Here is a 19243-nt window from a genome sequence, read left to right on the forward strand (position 1 = left end):
CATCAACCATTATAATTCACTCAAAAAACATTCCTTTCTGGAATAAAAAAAAAAAAAAAAAAGAAGAAGAAGAAGAATCTGGTTCCTATCTGCCACTGCTTTTCAAAAAGTTGATGCAGAATTCACTGATCCAGCCTTGTGATGTACACTGCGAGGGGGTGGGAAGGTTGCCAAGCTTAACATGTTGGTCTGTCATACCATGACAAACAAGATTTGCATAGGAATAAAAAAAAGGGGGGGACAGTTCTATATCTCCCGTTCTACTAGGCCGATTGACGAAATTCAACTTGCATTTTTCATGTCTTGAAAGCGCGACTTACGATATGCATTAGATTTATATATAGCCTTGTTCTAATATAGGTATTTTGACATAAAATCGGAATTTTTCTGTTATAACATACCAATTTTTTTCCATATTTCGATTCTACAACATTAATTAAGCCAAACTACCAAGTTTTATAAAAATCGCATGAGTAGGTTTTAAAAAATTGGCTCTCAAAATTTTAGCTAAACAATGTTAATTGAGTTTGGTATATATTTATTAATCTCTCTTTTTATTAAGCTTATTTGATTCTTCCTTTCACATTTCGAAATTCAGGTTCTTTCCAAATAAAATTCACCCATTTTTTATGATTTATTTTTTAAATTTGTATTTTTAAATAATTTTTATAAATTTTTCAAAAAAATTTTGAATTATAAACTATAAAATTTTTACCATCATTTTAAAGTAGACATACCTGCAAAAAATCACAATTTTTCATTCAAAATTTCCGAAGATATATGTGAATTTATATATTGGCGTGTCTTGAAATTTGGCATATTTGTTGAAAGCGATAAAATATCAGATGTGGTTTAAACACTTTGCTAAAATTATTTGGAAGCAGAAACGATGTGACTTTTTTCCCACTCATACACAATGTAAAAAGGTAGGAACGAGCTTTTTTTTTTCTCCTCCGCCATAATGGAAGGGAAAGAAAAATTGGTTGCCATATATTAAGAAGTTCACCAAGTGAATTATTCTTGGCCAAACTGAAAAAATGTCGCCAAGATAAATTTTTGAATTTCTCCGTAAATTTTTCACAATTTTTCAAAATTTAATACCTAGGCATAATTTGAACCGTAGAATCAAAGTATGGAAAAAATTGGTACGTTGAAAAAATTCCCATTTTGTGTCAGAATACCTATTTTAGAATAATGCTACATATAAATCTAATATATATCCTAAGTCACGCTTTCAAGACATGAAAATTGCCATTTGAATTTTGTCAATCGGCCCAGTAGAACGAGAGATATATAACTGTCTCCTCCCCTTTTTTTTGTGCAGTGTACCTAAGTGTGTCTTTTAACTGGTTTGAATATAAACAGAGCTTTCATTTATTCCAGAACAGTTGCATAAGAGAAAATTGATAGACTTGGTTCAAAATCTATTCAGAAACCACTGATGTACATCAGGAACATGGTTAATTTTTACAGCTTCTGTCTTCATTTCTGAATTTTCTGATCCAGCAACAACATAAGCTAATGTCAAACACAGCCTCCATATATATTTGATAAATGTTTCATCATGCTATGGCTGCAGTACTGTCTCTATAAAACTTGTACAAGTAAAAGTATCTAATAAGCTCTTCATACTAATCTTAGACAATTTTCTTTTTGACCTAATGCTTGTCTTTTTCAAGCAACAAATTTTACTGGCTGAAAATTATAATCATCACAGAGTGTTATATGAAACGCGCATGTAATTTAAATCTCTAAAAAAAAAAAAAAAAAAAAAAAAAAAAAAAAAAAAAAAAAAAAACAGAAAAAACAGAAAAAACTTTTGCATCAACCCAAACAGATACATACAAATATAACTTACTGCAAATTTTTCATTTCCTTTTCCAAATCCTCAAGCTCGGCATTTAGTTTACCATCACCCCAAACCTCATCCTTGCTCCTTCTCAGAAAATATGGCTTTATGAGCTTCTTTAAATTATCAGCCATTTCTGTACCAAGCCTTTTTTCACCAACAGTTGCATCTTTTTCTCTAGACTGAGTAAGAAAATAAATGTAGGAAATATGGATCTTTATATTACATACAAACAAAGCATAAACAAATGCAACATGAAACAACACAAAGGAAGCAATATTTAATTCTTCTTCGAAGGGACTAGAGTAGGATTTTCCTTCTACACAAATATGCAAATTATTATAGCTTAAAATGATAGTGAAAGAGCTCTAGCCGAAAATCTTAATACATCATGTTGGCAATCAGATATAAAAAACATAAAAATGTTTAGGTCATATTTTTCTGTTAAAAAAGCTATGAATATCTAAGATATATGCAGGGTTACCACACAAACAGGAGAATGAAATTCCGTGACTTTACAGGTGTGTTTCAAGAAAATTCCAGGCTATCTGCAAAGTGCGCATTGGCTGTGCTGAGGGTAAACTAATTATGGTACCACTTGAAAATGCACAAATTTTCCAATTATAATAAGTTATATGTAATTGGAAAATTTGAAATATAGTATCTCCAAAGTCTTAATTTTATAACTGTACAGTACAAAGTCTGAAATCCAGACATCCATTATCTGGAATGATCTACAATCCGGATCTCAAAGCCATCAACAAAATTTTTCTCGTAGGCTTTACACGTGTGCATTTGATTTCCCCTCCCCTCCACGCATAATAAAACATCTGGAGAATCTCAATTCTTAATTTCACTTCCACACTAAATAAAATACCTCATTATTGAAGAAACAATCATTTCAACATAAATTTGTAAGATCAGTAATTTGGGTCCGTTGCTGCATATTTGCTTCGCATGCGTCTCAAACCGAAACATTCCCCATAGATACATCGTTGATCTGACGCCAACCTGGCGAATCATTATTTATTATACTTTCCTTTCATTACCACATGTTTATCAAAACATGACAACTTGAGTAATGAATCATGTAATTATACCTAAACAATTTTCTTATGTTAGTATTTGAATAATACAAGAGTGTGATAACTTTTTATGTCAACATTACACTTGGCAATGATTACGTATTTCAGTTGAAGAGAAAAATTTACCAAAAATTTCTTTCCATATGCTAAAAATAGATTTTGTTGATGACCCTCATAGACCCAAAGATTACATTTAGGGCTATTTGAATTAAGAATAACTGATTTGTTATTCGCATAAACCTAGAACCAGCACCAGAGTTCGTATGGCCACGCCAAGTCGCAGAATTTAGGACCCACAGAGACTACGTCAGGCAGTAAGATATCTAGTGCCGACCCTCAATAAGGCTTAAGTATATGTAGGAATTTATTTATCTGATAAGCCTTAAGTATGTGCAAGAAATAGACATAAGTATTAAAATAACTAAACTAATACAATTCAGGCTTAATTGTCTCAGTGCACAATAGAAGCAAGATAAAATTTAACGGAACAACTTTTTGTTAGTTGCCAAGCTCATGATGCAAGGATAGGTAAATTTGATGATGACAGCCGCTAATTTTAAAGGTTTTCGGATATCGCAAAACGAAGGTGAAATTTTCTAGTTAGCAGATTTTGTATAGAAATTTGGAGACGCGATAATAAATGAAGGTGATATAACAGTAGTTTTTCATTGGAATGACAATGCTTCTCAATCATCAATCAATTAATGAATGAATGAATGAATGAAAGGAGAAATCTGTAGTATGGTTCTAGATCCAGAAAATACTGCTATCGATAGCAAAGAAAGTGACAGAGAAGATATTGAAAACGAGACAATTTTGATTGAAAAGTTAGTCGGAATTCTCAAAACAGCAGTTACATGACTTGAACAATGTAACTAAACAAGAGATTATGTCTGTCTACAGAATTAAAGAGAAAGTATTAGCACAAAAAACGAAGTAACTTAAAACAACTTACATTGAAAGAAATGTTTAATAAGGTAAACAAATAAATATTATGTTTTTTTTTTTTTTTTTGTTACCCTTTAGATCATAAATACTTCACTATTTCATAAATCGCGATTTCATATTTTAATTTTATAATTTCTACATGCCAACTTACTAGATTTAAACTTATGATCTATTATCCGGAAAAATCCCACATCCAGAATGCCGAAGTCCTGACGATTTTGGATTTCGGACTTTGTACTGTAATAGGAATTCATTTAAAAGTCGAACAACAAAAATGAGCATTATATTTGCAAATTTTCACAGGACTAGTTTCGATGGGTTTACCGAACCATCATCCTCAGCTGCCAAAAAGCAAATGAACTAAACAAGATATAATGATAAGATAAGAACAGCGGGACAGAAGTTACTGGTGCCATCTATTATTGATAAAACAAGAAAACTCAAACATAATTTCCTTAAAAGCTAAAGGCAAAGATGCATTGAATTAGGGTCGTTAACTAGAACAGAGAGATTTTTGAATGTGAAACACTTCTAGAAAATCTAATTCACCAATGAAAGATGTTTTTTGAATAATTTTGCCTGCAGAAAAATGGAAAGTGTGATTTTTGGACAAAGAATGCTGGGCAACAGAGGACTTCTGTTGTTCCTTTTTCCTAAAATATGCCTCATGTTCTTTAATGTGAAATTTTAAGGCTCTCTTGTTTGACCAACGTAAATTAAACCACACAAGCAAGGAACCCTGTAAATACCCCAGGAATTCCTATTTGAAATGAGGTCCTTAAGTATGAAACTCTGAATTTTATTGATAGGAGAATAAACGACCCGAAAGTTAAATTTCTGTAAAATATGTGCAATTTTATAGACCTTAGAATTTTACGTACCTCAAAACCTTAGAATAGCATTCCTGTGAACCTCTGCATTAATTACCTGTTCGCAGAATTATTTACTCCCTGAAGCATCCCCACCCACACACACACAAATATTGTTCTTAGCATTTATCAATTCAGTAAACCATTTCTTGAAAGCCGGGGAAAAATTTTCTAATGAATGACTTCAAGAGATAAGAGCATCAAACACGTGTCTTTCAGGTTTCTTCGCAAAGAGAAAGGTGCACATTATTTGCCAAATGTACCAAAAAGTAAAAAAATGTAGTTTGAAATTATAGGTGTGTTGTAAACCACTCTACATTATATGCCGGAATATATAGTGATTAAATTTAAAAACTAAATGTTTGACACTTAACATAATTAAAATATAATTATCCTATTTATATTTCATTCACAATCAAATAAAATATTGAAATCACCTCATACACACAAAAGACATTACTATCTCAGATCAAGTATAACTCTTCCTTTATATTTATTTAACTCTTTCTTTATACACTTTAAATTATTTTTACAAAACTTCTGTTAAATCACTCATATCTACCACTTTTCACATATATATTTTTAAGCTTACATATGGATTTCATACACTCATCTTGAAAGCCTTTTATCATTCATATGATTATCAGTTAATTTTCTATCACATTTTGAAAAAAACTTAATTTATGATTTTGCTTGAATTGCACATGCTTTGCTTATGCATGTAATAGAAACTTCGGCATCCAGCCTTAAGGCTGGCAAGCAAGGGAAAAAAATTAAATTAATAAAATGAACACCAAATGCAAAATTTAGCTTGAAAATTTTTTTAAAAAAATCTGAAAAGTTTCAGATTTTAATGGTCACCCAAAAGGGTTTGTTAAGGTTTTTTTATGCTCTCGCTGAGCTTGCATTCTACCAGTCTGCTCTTACACTTACTTCTACTAACCCTTTTATTTATTTATTATCTTTTTTGCTTTATTATTAAGCACCATTTTCTTTGCACTCACACCATATAGAATTCAACAGTAAAATTACAAGAATTTTAACAGCAGCACAGCAGTAGACATTTAGAATCCCTGATATAGCATTAAGTATTGGAATACATTTTTTTGTTTTTTCAAGTCTTTTTTCCCGTGCGTCATATCAATGCTCAGTTTTCTTACTAAGATAGCTTTACAAAACTTTTTTTTTTTTTTTTTTTCCATTTTATTATCAATGTTTGTGTTTACTTTATTTATTAAATATCATGTTCTTGGTGCTTATGCCACAAAAAATTTAATTCAATGCCAAAAATACAAAATATTTAAGTATATAAATTTAAAGCAAGCAGTGTATATGCTGATGAGCATAGCCACTGCTTGCTTTAAATGCTTTTAATAAAAAATTCATTAAAGTTTTATAAAATATGAAATAGATAAACAAATATGAAATTCTAAATTTGGGCTTCCAAGTGCCCGTGTTCGGGTGGAGAGCTATGTCATTCAGAATTTGAAGTACATTCATACAGATTCTTCATTATTTAATTTCTTTAAATATAATACAGGGTGATAATACTCGGTTGAACAATTTGAAAAGTAATACAACACAAAAGTGATGCACCGTTCATAGTGATTCAATGTAAAAAGGTCATTTCAAGACTAATATCCCATCTGGGTAAAAAGGTCATTTCAAGACTAATATCCCATCTGGGACTAATGTCCCTTTTGGGCTAAAAAGAATTAACTCTTATAAAAGAGCAGAAGCTCCTATATGCCTCATTTCTTTGCAAATAATTATTTTCAGAATGGAAAAATGGGAATGATTAATGTAAAGAAAATGTGAAAGAAAAGAAAATAGTGAGACTTTTAACGACATATCTTGCCTCAGTCAGAAGTAGGTTTCCATTACCATGTGAGGATCAACCAATTCATGGAGGTAAGAAAGGAAGGAGTGGCCAACCGGCACTGGAAGTGAAGCACTGCTTCGAAGCTTTGGCCACCAGATGGGGTGTTCTTTGTTTACATTCAGAAGCTCGCTTGACAGTGTTCTGATAGTATTTCGACACACGAAAGTTCCATACAAATCGAAAAAGGGACACTTTCACATGAAAGAAACATTCATAGTGTGATGGAAAATAGCAATTTGTATAGTGTAGTGACATTTACGCAAAAATCACATCTTGGTTATTTTTCGATAACTAACAACGGCGATTTTTATTATGAAAATTTGTTTTATAAAATTCTAAGCTGTTGAACTACAAAAATATAAATTTTAACAAAAATGTTATGCTTAAAGAATGAAAAATACCTTACGGTACCTATAAAATTGTATACGTCTTTCGATACCCTTGATAGAGTATTCGCTACTTTAATTTTATGTTTCAAACGCCAAAATGTTTTAAATAAAATACTTTTTTTCACATCCATATATTATTGTAACATGTACCCTTTAAAATTGTGTAGAGGAGAGGCTTTACTGCTGCTCATTTTAAACCCATCATTTTAATTTTATATATCTGAAAAATAATCCCTTTGGGCTTACACGTTTTACTTATTTGGGTTAATTAAAAATAAAATATAGTGAATGCACAGAAATTAAAGATTTGCACATGCCAGAAATGAAAAATATGAAATATGTATGGGTATTTATGCATGTGCTTGCAAAAAGCATGTATTTGCCTTTTACAAAATACATAAATATTCATTAAATTATTTATAAATGTATTTGAAATGAAGAATTTATACATTTATAAACAACTGTGAAGAAATCTAATTATTAAATGTATCTAATTTATAATGATTATAAATGTTATCTAAATATATAATAACCTTAATATTGAATTGTAAACATAAATTGAAATCCTGTTGACAAATATGTTATAAAACTATTTAAGCAAGAATTGTTCGTATTGGAAAGCAATCTGTTGAAAGGTATTGTACAGCAAATGCTATGAGATGCGCACTTAAGAACATAATAAAGAGTTTTGGAATATGTATTGTTGAAATGAAAGGTAAAAAAAAAAAAAAAAAAAATCTGATAAGTATAATTAAAAGAACTATTCCCCTTACATTTTATAACTCAGTTACAAGTTTTAAATAATACTTTAAAAAAATCCTTATTTTATTCCCTTTCAGAAATGTTCAGAGAAAGTTAAGTACTATTTAAAGTATTTCGCTAATTTCTTATAATTCTCTAATTTAAAATGAACCGAATAGAGTATTAATTATAAAGTGACTTATATTTTTCGATTTAAAAGATGCCTCGGAAGCCAAAAAATCATGTCATATTTAAGAAAGTATTTTAGGAAGAAGCTCTATAAATAGAAAAGAAATAATGCATAATTTTAATATTAATAATACAATAAACTTTTATCTTAATTTTTGTACCTTAACCGAATAAAATCAAATTAACTTAATTTTTTTCCTAATGTAATTAACGAAAACTTGTGAATATATTTCATTCAAATTAAAGCATTCTGAGAAAACTGTTCTGCGAAAAGTACAGCATTTAATTCCGTTCAGAATGAAATGTTGTTTAAAAATATGCTGTTTTCATATACTTAGGACTCTGAAGTGTTGTAGAAAAAGAAAATATATACATCTATATGTATATTTATGACGTAATTACAAAATATTTACATCTGATCGCGTCAAAACCCATTGAACTTAATGGTAAATGATCCAATGTTTTGGTCACCAAGTAGGGATCGCCAATGCTTCAGAGCAAGGTACGGGAGAAATCTGTTTAGGGCTACTCCATCTTACTTCCTACCTCCATGAACCAATTGGGGAGGGGGAATGAAAACTCCTTCTGCTTAAAGTCATATCCCAATGTATTATTAAAAATGTTTTAGTAAATCATCTAATTAATATTTTTTATCACTCGTTTTAAAAGAGTGGGTGGGAATTATTATAATCTGCAAAAATTTCAAGACTACATGAAACATACATTTCAGGATGCATGAATTTAATAGAGGAATAAATGTTGGGGGAAAATGAGTTCCCCTTCAAAAATGAATAAATTTAGATTTGAAAAAATTTCATTAAAAAGTCCCCCCCCCAGATGGTGCAAACACTGGAATTATTTGTTCGTTCACAAAGTGATGATATAGCAAAAAATTTACAGAATTATTTCAATATTAAATTTTAAAAAGATAAATCAAATCTTGAAAAATTTCTGTGCAAAGCGGCTAACTTTCATATAGATTCATTTATTCAACAGAGATGAAGTATTTATTAAAAACATTTACTCAAATCCTACTCATTAAAATAGAAAAGTTTAAAACTCATTAAAGGCAAATTTATTTAATTTATAACTCTTAACATTTTATATAGTATAACTAATTACTTACAACTTCAGTTTAAGAAAGAGATGATTAAAAAAAAGAACAACAAGTTATTTCTGTGCAAGAATTATTTCCAGATGCATAACATGGTCATGAACTTTCAATATGACTTACCCTAGTGATAATATTTTCATACTGCATTTTGAAAGTCTTCAGAGAACCTAAAAGTGTTCCTTGGTGAGCAAAATCATACAAAGCCCATAATTCCTGAAAAATAAATTAATAAAATAAAACCTTAATCATGACCATTACTTGAATTTTATTTCAAAAAGAAATTCAAACAAGCTTATGATAAATTTATGACTATTTAAAACACATTCACAGGTAGGCAATTTGAACTCTATTTCTCTCATAAGTTTTGGAGATTTAAATGTTTTTCAGTTTTTAAGCATGCATGTCTTTTTCTTTTTTTTTTTTTTTTTTTTTTTTTTTTTTTTTTTTTTTTTTTATTAATTTAAAAGTTCACTTATTTCTCTTTATAAGTACACAAGCTTACGACAAAGTGAAGATAATTTTAAACACTTTCATGGCTAGGCAACTTGAATTGCATTTCTCTCTCAGGTTCTAGAGATTTAAACTTTTTTTCAGTTTCTTAAACATGCTCATTTTTTAAGATTTTTTTTTTGGGGGGGGGAGTAATTTGAAAGTTCTTTTATTTCTCATTATGAGTATACAAATAATTACATAGCATCCATGCTAAAATTTTTAATAGAAATAATAATTTAGCAAGTTTTGACACAAAATATTTTGCATTGGAAAGATTTACATTAAAAAATCAGATTTTCAGCCAAGCAATCGTAATAATTTTATAAAAAAAAAGGTGAGAAAATTGATAGACTAAAAAAGAAGTTATAGATGGTACACAGTATAGGGAATTTAACTTTTTGTTAGCTGATTTATAAATAATGTAAATATAAAACTTTTTGTTTATTGTTGCTGCTGTTGTGGTTTCATAAAAAAATTACCCCACCAGAAAGTTGTATAAGATCAGAGTTTACTCATTTAATGATACATAACCTGAAGCACAATTTTTAAACTAAAAGCTTTCATAAGTGAATAAACATAAAAAATTCTAGATACAGAAATGAAGGGATTTTTTATGGAAGAGAGGTTTTAATTGATTTCAACGAATCCTCCTTTTGATAAAGTGGCATTGAAATTGATTGAATTCTTTTTCTATCTTATTATTTTTTTGTTCAGTAATTTTTTTAATTAGAGTTTTACTTGTTTAAAGTGTTCTAGTTTTAACATTGATTAAATTCTTTTATACATTTATAGGATTTTTTGAAATTTATAACTTATGAATTTCAATTTTTGATCTTTGTGTAAAATTGGTTCTAAATTTCTTACTTTATGTCTTTACTGATAATTTTTCAGCAGCTTAATGAGCAAAAATAATTGGCATGATTTTAGTTTAAAATTTCGTTTTTGAAACAGCTAAGCATATGTGATAAAATCAAACTCACAAGTAATGACTAGCAGAAATTTGGATGGCGTAGAAGTGTTGATCCATTATGAGTAGGAAATTGGAGGCAAAGGCAGATTAAATCTTCATTTCTTATTTCAGCAAACATGTTGTGGCCACAAACAAGTTAGCACAGCTTACAGTTTAGATAAATTTACAGTAAGACAGAAGGAGCAGACAGACAGAAGTCCAGCTAGGCCAAAGCGTTGAAAGCAAGTGCATTATGTTCAAAGTGATATCTTAATTCAAACTAAGTTTTCGTTCTCAATGCATTTTTCATTGTATAGTTAATACTTCTGTAAAATTATTATTGGCTGCTTGAGTTTTAGTTCCATTTATATCATCAGAATTCATAAGAATCATATGACATAGTCTCAGAATGACGAAGTACAAATAGAGGTTACTATTTTTAGAATTGAGAAGGGAAATTTATGTTGTTAATTTAATCGTTTACATAGTCTTTATTTTTATTACATATATATATATTATTAGAACTTAATTATTACCTCCTTGGAACAGTATTTCAATATTATTGTAACTTAAATGCAACTGATCTAATAAAGAAGTGTGAAATATAGAAGTCAAATTGGATTGCTGAATAGTAATCATTAAAAATGCTTTTAAAGTTTGCCTGATCATACATATGTCACATTATAAAATTATATAAAAGAAAACAGAAATGTTAAAAAAAATTTACAATAGAAACAAATGCAAAAATTATTGTTAATTTGCCAAAGAATTGACGTTTCAAGGGGAAATAATTTTCCTTTGACATATATATATATAACTAAATTAAAAATGAAAAAAAAATTACTGTCTTTTTCCAAAAATAAGACACTGTCTTACTTTCTTTTTTGGTCCAAAATACGCGCTAGGGCTTATTTTCGGGGGAGGACAAAAATAAAAGTATAATTATATATTTTTATTTAATATTTATTTTACACAGAATACAGAAATTTAAATTTATTCAATTACAGTCATGCCATCTTCTGGAACCTCATCATAAATAAAATTCTGAATTATATTCTGATTTTCTTCCAAATCCATTTCCTGTTGAATCATTGGTCCGAATCTCTCATGTCTTGCGATATATCTATCATTAAATGAATACTTCTTGTCTAAGTAGCCTGTTCGTAATGCATTGGAAACATCACTATCAGTTATTTTATCCTATGAATTTTTTACCCAATTCACAACTTCTTGTAAGCCTGGTTTTACAAAATTACCTCGATGATTTCTCACCATTCTGTTTTCAATATATTCATTGATTTCCATCCGCAAATGATCCTTGAATGGCTTGTTAATTGCAATGTCAAGTGTCTGGAGGTAAACAGTCATTCCTTCCAGAATCATTACTTGATCGTTAAGAATTGAAAAGACAGCATTCAAATCCCTTTGTTAGTTAATAGAAAGGGAGAAAGCTGTTGTGGATCTCATAAGATATGTTAAGGAGGTAGCTACTCGAAGAAAGTGTCCCCATCCTTACTTTCCTGAAACAGCCTCGCTGTGATCCTAATGCGACACCGCTGAGAAGATAAGTAACCCATCAATCACCCCTTTTGATTTTTGACTCATTCTGTGGGGGTTGGAAAAAGGTCGCTGCGTCGTATGTGTCTCGGGGTTACGGTTCAGCCCAAATTTCACCCCGACGAGAGTCTGCCGACGCTAACGGATGACGATGCCTTTCCTGTGAACGTATCTTTCTCGGGGCAAATGGTGAACTGCTTAAGATAAATTCCAAGAATTAATTTGAAACGAACTCTAGAGGTAAACAATTAATTTCTCGGAATATTTTGTTTCAAACATTTCTCTGAAATACGAGCATTAGGAAAGCTAAACATATTATTACTTATACTTAATAAATCAATAGCATTTTTTAACGAATCCTTTTTTGTCACATTATTTTAACTAAAGATTATTTTCGGGGGATGTCTTATTTTACAAAAAGTTCCGAAAATCAGGATAGGGCTTATTTTCGGAGGATGTCTTATTTTCAGAAAAAGACAGTAATTAAAAAAGGACATAAAACTAATGAACTATGAATTACAATTTGTTTAATGCTTTAAACATAACTTTTTAAGGGATAAGTAATTAAAGTGGGACAATTAGTGAGTGCCGAAAAACGTTTAGTTCTACTCGATGAGACATTGTAAATTAATTGCTCTTATTTGCAAAGTTATGTTTCTACTAGTCGTAACAAAAATATACTTCAGTATGGGCATTGAGGTGTTCTGGGTAGGATACGTTTTATAAAATTTTACTTAATCTAAACATCAGATTTAAAATTAAAATTCTGATTTCTTATTAAACATTGAAGCTATTAAAAGTTTTTTATAGCTCTCCTTGTACTCTCCATTTTTTTTTTTTTCTTTCATTTTGGAACAACTTCCAAGCACTACATTTACTATATTTATTTCTTTAAATTCTTTTCTACAGCCAACTGAAATTTACAGTTAACTTCTTCAAACACTTTATCAGTTCTATGATTTTCTTCTTTCTCTTTCAATTTCGCTTCAATTATTTTCTTGAAAGAATTCCTTCTGGTCTTCCTTTTTTTTTTTTTTTTTTCACATTATATGTTACTTATTTATTTTTTCTTATTTTTCATTCTTCTTGTTGTCTTGCATTCTTTTACTTTCTTCCAGAAAATTTAGGAAGCTTTGTAAGCATTGGTAATTGTGTACAAGTTTAGACTTTATTATACTCCTCGAGATTATCTTTAACACTTAAATAAGCATTCATAACATTTTTCAAAGATATTTTCAATGTTGTTCAAAACATTTTAGGACATTTAAGATGAAAACCTTCATTCTGTGTGAGAAAGAGACAATAAACATTTAAACATTTAACAACAGAACATTTATTAGTAATATAATTTAAAGTTCTTATATGTTGTTTTGTGCACTTAATAGAATAAGAGCAATTCCCGCCCCCCTTAATGTTGTTCCCAAAGCTATTTTTACATATCTCAGATAAACATCTGTAACAACAGAAGCAAGTTTTTGTTTTCAATAACTCCCCCTTCTCCTTTCAAAAACTCGAAAAACACATACACATTTATTTAAACTTAGATTATTTTTAATGTGCTTTATTCCATTAGCAAACAAGTACAAAAATTTTTAATAAACATCAAAAATTCAATAAAAGTAGTTTTATATATTCATGAACTAAAACTATCTACTTAACAGGTAAATAAAAGGCTGAGCACTCCAGCACTAGATACTGCATTATGCAAAATAAATCAGATTGCACATACTAAAAATCAGACACAATCTTGGCAATATATATACCGGGTGTCATAATTAAACTGACAGTGCTCACAGTGTTCTGTAGCGCGATCTATTTGCGAGAATGACGCCACATTTTGTAGGAAGATTAAACAAAACGGGGGACGAAATATCCCGCAAAAAAACAAATTAGTTCCAAAAGTCACCGCTAGGGGAATATTTGGTGCTGTGTAATAGAAAATAGAGTGTTAACAAATGCAAATCAATACGGAAATTACCTTTTATTTTGCATTCAAATGAGGTTCAATGTGGCTGCCGTTGTTGTGGACCATATATTGCATTCTGTGCACAGTATGCACAACAGCAGAAAGTAACATGTCTGCAGGAATCTCCCGTACAGTCCGTGATATGTTATCCTTCAACTTAGCCAGGTCCTGGACCACTCCTTGATAGACCTTGTACTTAAGGTAACCCCATAGCCAGAAGTCGCATGGGGTAAGATCAGGCGACCGAGGTGGCCATGCAGTTGGAAAGTAGCGGCTAATGACTCTTTCTGTTGTGAATTTCTGTCGTAGCATCTGTTGCACCCGTACAGCAACATGTGGAGGGCTCCATCTTGCATGAAAATGACTTCCCCCAGGCATTGTCTTTGCTGAAGTGGCGGAATGATAAAGCTGTTCAACATGTGGCGATATTTCTCTCCGGTAACAGAACAGGTTTCCGGTCCTGTCGGGGTAATATTCTCATAGAAGAATGGACCTACGATAAATTCCGCTGTGAACCCACACCAAAGAGTTACCTTTGGTGAATGTAAGGGAATTGCTGAGACTTCATGTGGTGGTTTGTCATCCCAAATTCCGCAGTTCTGGGTATTCACAGTTCCATTCAGGTAAAAGTGGGCCTCGTCTCCCCGTAAGATTTTTCACGGCCAAGCATCATCCACCTCCATTCTGGCAAGAAAGGTGAGAGCAAAAGTCAATCGCTTATCATGGTCGGGGTACAGTAACTCCTGTACACGGCTGATCTTGTACGGATAGAAGTTGATAATCTTTCGTAAGATTTTCCATACCGTACTGTAAGGCCTATCCATATTCCAAGCTACTCCACGAGCGCTAGAGGTGGCAGCAATATTGTCTGGTCTTCTGTCGACAATCGCCGTGGCAACTGCTTCGATTGTATCCTGTGGTACAAATTTCGTCCTCTGCCTGATTGAACCTTCAGAGAACCTGTTTCCTCAAACGTCGCAACCATTGCTTTTAACTTATTAACTGACACAGGACCATTACCTTTATGCATTTTTTTGTGTGTTCTAAAAGCACGAAGAGCGGCTGACGCGTTGCACTGGTTGAGGTACAAGAATTTGACCAGTAACGCATGCTCAACTAAAGAAGGAGACATTGAACTTTCACTCCGATTGATTCGAAACGTAACACATTGCCTTTTAAAACCCAAGCAACTGGCACTGTGCAAATGGATGTAACGTGAAATTTGAATAAAGAACTTCTTCTTCTGCTCAGCGAAGGTGATATTGCAGATCACGAGACTTTATCGGTGTTTATGTAGATTTTACACTTTTTTAAAAGTGTTGCCATATTGCACTTGAACTAAATCAGAAAATGTGCATATAAAAAGGTAATTTTATTCCATATTGATTTGCATTTGTAAACACTCTATTTTCTATTACACAGCGCCAAATATTCCCCTAGCGGTGACTTTTGGAACTAATTTGTTTTTCCGCAGAATCCTTCGTCCCCCGTCTTGTTTAATCTTCCTACAAAATGTGGCATCATTCTCGCAAATAGATCGCGCTACAGAACATTGTGAGCACTGTCAGTTTAATTATGGCCACCCGCTATATGTAAAAACAAAATCTTTGCATCTATCTATATATTTATCGACATCAGGGCATACTACTACATACACACACATGGACATTTTATAAAATAGAAATGACAATTTAAAAATTAAAAACTCCTTTAATCATGCACTAATTGTTGCCACAAATAATATGGTAAAATGAAGAAATTGCAAGGGAAAAGGTTCAAAAGATCCCTCATGCTCTTTTTTATTTCAGATAATTTTTTTGTTTTCAATTTTCTTACAGACATAATAGATACTTTGTTTGTTTACTGATTTTAAAAGGACATTTCATATTTTCTATCCACTTTGGAACGGATTTAATTTCTCAATAAATTTTGCTTGCATTTTTAAATATTGGTCTTAAAATGTTCTAAATATTTTTAAATTTTTTTTTTTTTTAATTTGCCCAGAAATAAAATCAGAAAAGTAGTAAATCGTGTTCAAATTCTAGCCTGCTCCATGATGAGGATTTCTCATTCTGTTCTTTCTCTTCTAGGACAGAATGAAATTTTTGCCTAGTTTTATATTAAGTGTACACTAAATAAAAATAAAACAGTACAAGCAAATACTATTTTCTTCAATTAATATTAAAAAATCCTTTCTAGTAATATGGCAGAAATAGATAAATTCTGACACTTAACTCATAAAATAACATCAAATCTTAACAAATAAAATCAATTCCAATTTCAATTAATAAAAATTACTATTTACCCTTAAATTATTCTGAACGGGAGTTCCAGTTAAAACTATGCGATTCTTAGATGGAAGGTCATGTACAGCCTTTGTGGTTTTTGTAGGATTTTTTATTTTATGGCCTTCATCCAATATAACATAATCCTATATTTAAAAAAAAAAAAAATTGTTTTTTATTAAATACATGTATCAATACACATAAGAAAAATACATTTTAGAATAATATCAGCACTAATAATCACTTTAAGTTTCAGATTTCTACTATTTTTGTATTACTAACCCATACGAATTTTTCACCATCGAAACTAGTTAAACTCTCTATATTGCTAACAATCATTCCATAACTCGTGAGTAGAACTTGGCCTCTGCGTTGGACGCGGAGTAAATTCCGTTCACGTTCCTTTTTTGATGATCCATGAAAACAATGCACTGATATTCCAGGACACCTAAAAAGAAAAGGCAATTTTACACAATTATTTAACATTTGATTGAGGAGAATGTAATGTTTATTCTAAAGCATTATTTAATAAGATTTTTACAAACCATTCCATATATTTAAAAAATTTTAAATTAGGCTCTTTACAATATCTTGTGCTTTTTATTTTTTTTTAAATCACTGTAGCTACTTTTGACATTGTTTCAATACCTGTAGCACAAATATAAATCTGACCCTTTTTATGGGAAAACAGTACTTTAAAATACTTAAAATTTACAGTATTGTAAGTAACTTTTATGTCAATACAAGAGTTTTAACGATTCATTGAATAATTTGTAAAAAAATTTAACAAAATGCTTGTTATCCAGAAGACCAAACTGGTTAATTTAATAACTTTTTATTTATCTGAATTACTGACATTTTTTAAATTGATTCTTCTCTTTATATTTATTAATCATCAGTTTCAATGTATTTTGTAAATATGTCAAATTACATCAAGGAATTTCTTTTATGTATTTGAAAATTTCTAATTTAAATACAAAAATATTATATTTCTTAGCTTTATTTGCATTTTGAAAAGAACTTCGTTTAAATATACGAAGGAGACAAAATGCAATCTTTCCTTCATTATTGCGGATTTTGTAGTAAAAGACTAGTTTTCTCCGAAAAATGTGCCCTTCTTCCATCTGATCAGAAATAATTAATTTTCTTTTGATATTACTTTTTAGTTCTTTACTAATAAGTACTTTTTAGTACTAAGTTTTTAACATAAATTTTATTGAATTTTAAAACTATTTTTTCACGGTTTTTCCTCATTTTTCTGAAGAACTGACTTGTAATAAGATCCATTATACAGTTTTTAGTTCTAATTTCCTAGGAGATAATCAAAAATACAATATTAATAATTAAATTCATAGTCTTAACAGTAATAATGACATTTTTTTAAAATCTGTTTATGCTTTTTTGTTTATTTACTATGTATATACTTGTTTTAAGTTTTGCCTAATGACAGGTTTTTTAAAATCTGTTTATGCTTTTTTGTTTATTTACTATGCCCATACTTGTTTCAACAAAATTTCTAGCTATGCTGTTGGTCATCAGTGAAAATTGTATATGATGCCTTTGGTATATACTAATCCAAAGTTTCTTAAATTTTTTTCAGTCGCCACCCCTTTTCATCACAGATTTTTTTTTGCGACCTTTAGGACCCCATAATATTTACAAAAATTTTGCAGGACCCCATAAGCATTGCGCAAATCCCACACACCCCTGTGTGAAACTGTCAATTTTTTTACTTGTACTGTAATATACTATTGCAGTTTTAGATCATTAACTTTTAATTTCTAATTTTAAGACATAGGACAATGTGAAAATTTTAAATAAGTAAAAAATGAAATGACAGTCACAGACAAAGCAAGTAAAATGATTCTCAGATACATTGTGTAAAAATATTTGGTAACTGTAAAATTATTATAATAAGTTAAAGAAATATCAAAACTGCTAAATTTTTTTGCAACCCACTGCCGCAGGTCCTGCGACCCTTGGGAGTCGCTACCCACAGTTTGAAAAATGCTGTCCTAGTCGGTACTTTCGTGTCAAATGGGTGCATCACCGAATGTGTGCCAAAAAGCCAAAATGTGGTAGCCTGTTTATTGCATTATGAACAGCTATACAATGATGACACCAGGAATAAACTGGAAAAATGAACATCAATCCAGCAATTTAGTCTTAAATTTTCATTTCTTAAGTGGATCAACTGGCAAACATTTTTGGTAATATTAAATGAAACAAGTGCTTTCATGCCTTCTGTGTACTCAAAAATTAAATTTGATAAAATGTATTTTGTATGTCTTTATTTCCTGTTTTTTGTATTTATTTTGGATTTAATATGAATAGTTGTTCTTTTTATAAAGTTTTATATATTGTCAGGATTGCCATGAAATACCTAGATTTCGTAACAATGTTTTGCACTAAGTGGCACCACATTAACAGAAAAATATCGAAAATTTTAAATTTCACAGACCTTCAGTATATTTGTTTAAATCTATGCACAGTAATATATATATATAATAATTATAATATTGCTTCTTAAACTTTAATAATTAACTGAAATTTTAAAAAACTTACCATCTCCTAAATTCTCTTTCCCAGTTAGGAAGAAGAGATACTGGCATAATTACAAGGATATGCTTTACCAGGTCAGCATCGATCAGTCCCGAAAGAAAAGCAATAACTTGAAATGTCTTTCCTAATCTAAAGTGAAAAAAGCATTCAGTTAACTGATATTTAGAATATTATAATATTATCACTAATGGAAGAAACAAATCTTATATGTTCACCAAGTTAAATCTAAAGAATATATTTTCCTTGGCCTAAATACATTCTACATCAGAAGATCCATTAAAAACACACAACGAATTGAATGAAAATAAAAATGAATAGTTAATATTTAATATGCTCAGAAACATTTTTACTTTAAAAACATATAAT

The 19243-nt window shown here is 30.2% G+C and overlaps 1 protein-coding gene across 1 annotated transcript in view; it reads right to left on the reverse strand.

Annotated features, from left to right (window-relative positions):
- LOC118186474 (uncharacterized) overlaps nt 1-19243 on the reverse strand; it is a 154214-nt gene that overhangs the window by 68873 nt on the left and 66098 nt on the right. Inside the window, exons 10-14 of the mRNA XM_085812652.1 lie at nt 18881-19006; nt 16598-16763; nt 16336-16461; nt 9187-9279; nt 1859-2031 (exon numbers count right to left, since the gene is read on the reverse strand). Coding sequence (XP_085668778.1) covers nt 1859-2031; nt 9187-9279; nt 16336-16461; nt 16598-16763; nt 18881-19006 — 684 coding nt within the window. The remainder of the gene's footprint in view (nt 1-1858; nt 2032-9186; nt 9280-16335; nt 16462-16597; nt 16764-18880; nt 19007-19243) is intronic.

The sequence above is a fragment of the Stegodyphus dumicola genome, chromosome 3 (genome assembly GCF_044657685.1).
Source record: "Stegodyphus dumicola isolate Sdum_Otavi_A_Nest chromosome 3, ASM4465768v1".
Taxonomy (NCBI): Eukaryota; Metazoa; Arthropoda; class Arachnida; order Araneae; family Eresidae; genus Stegodyphus; species Stegodyphus dumicola.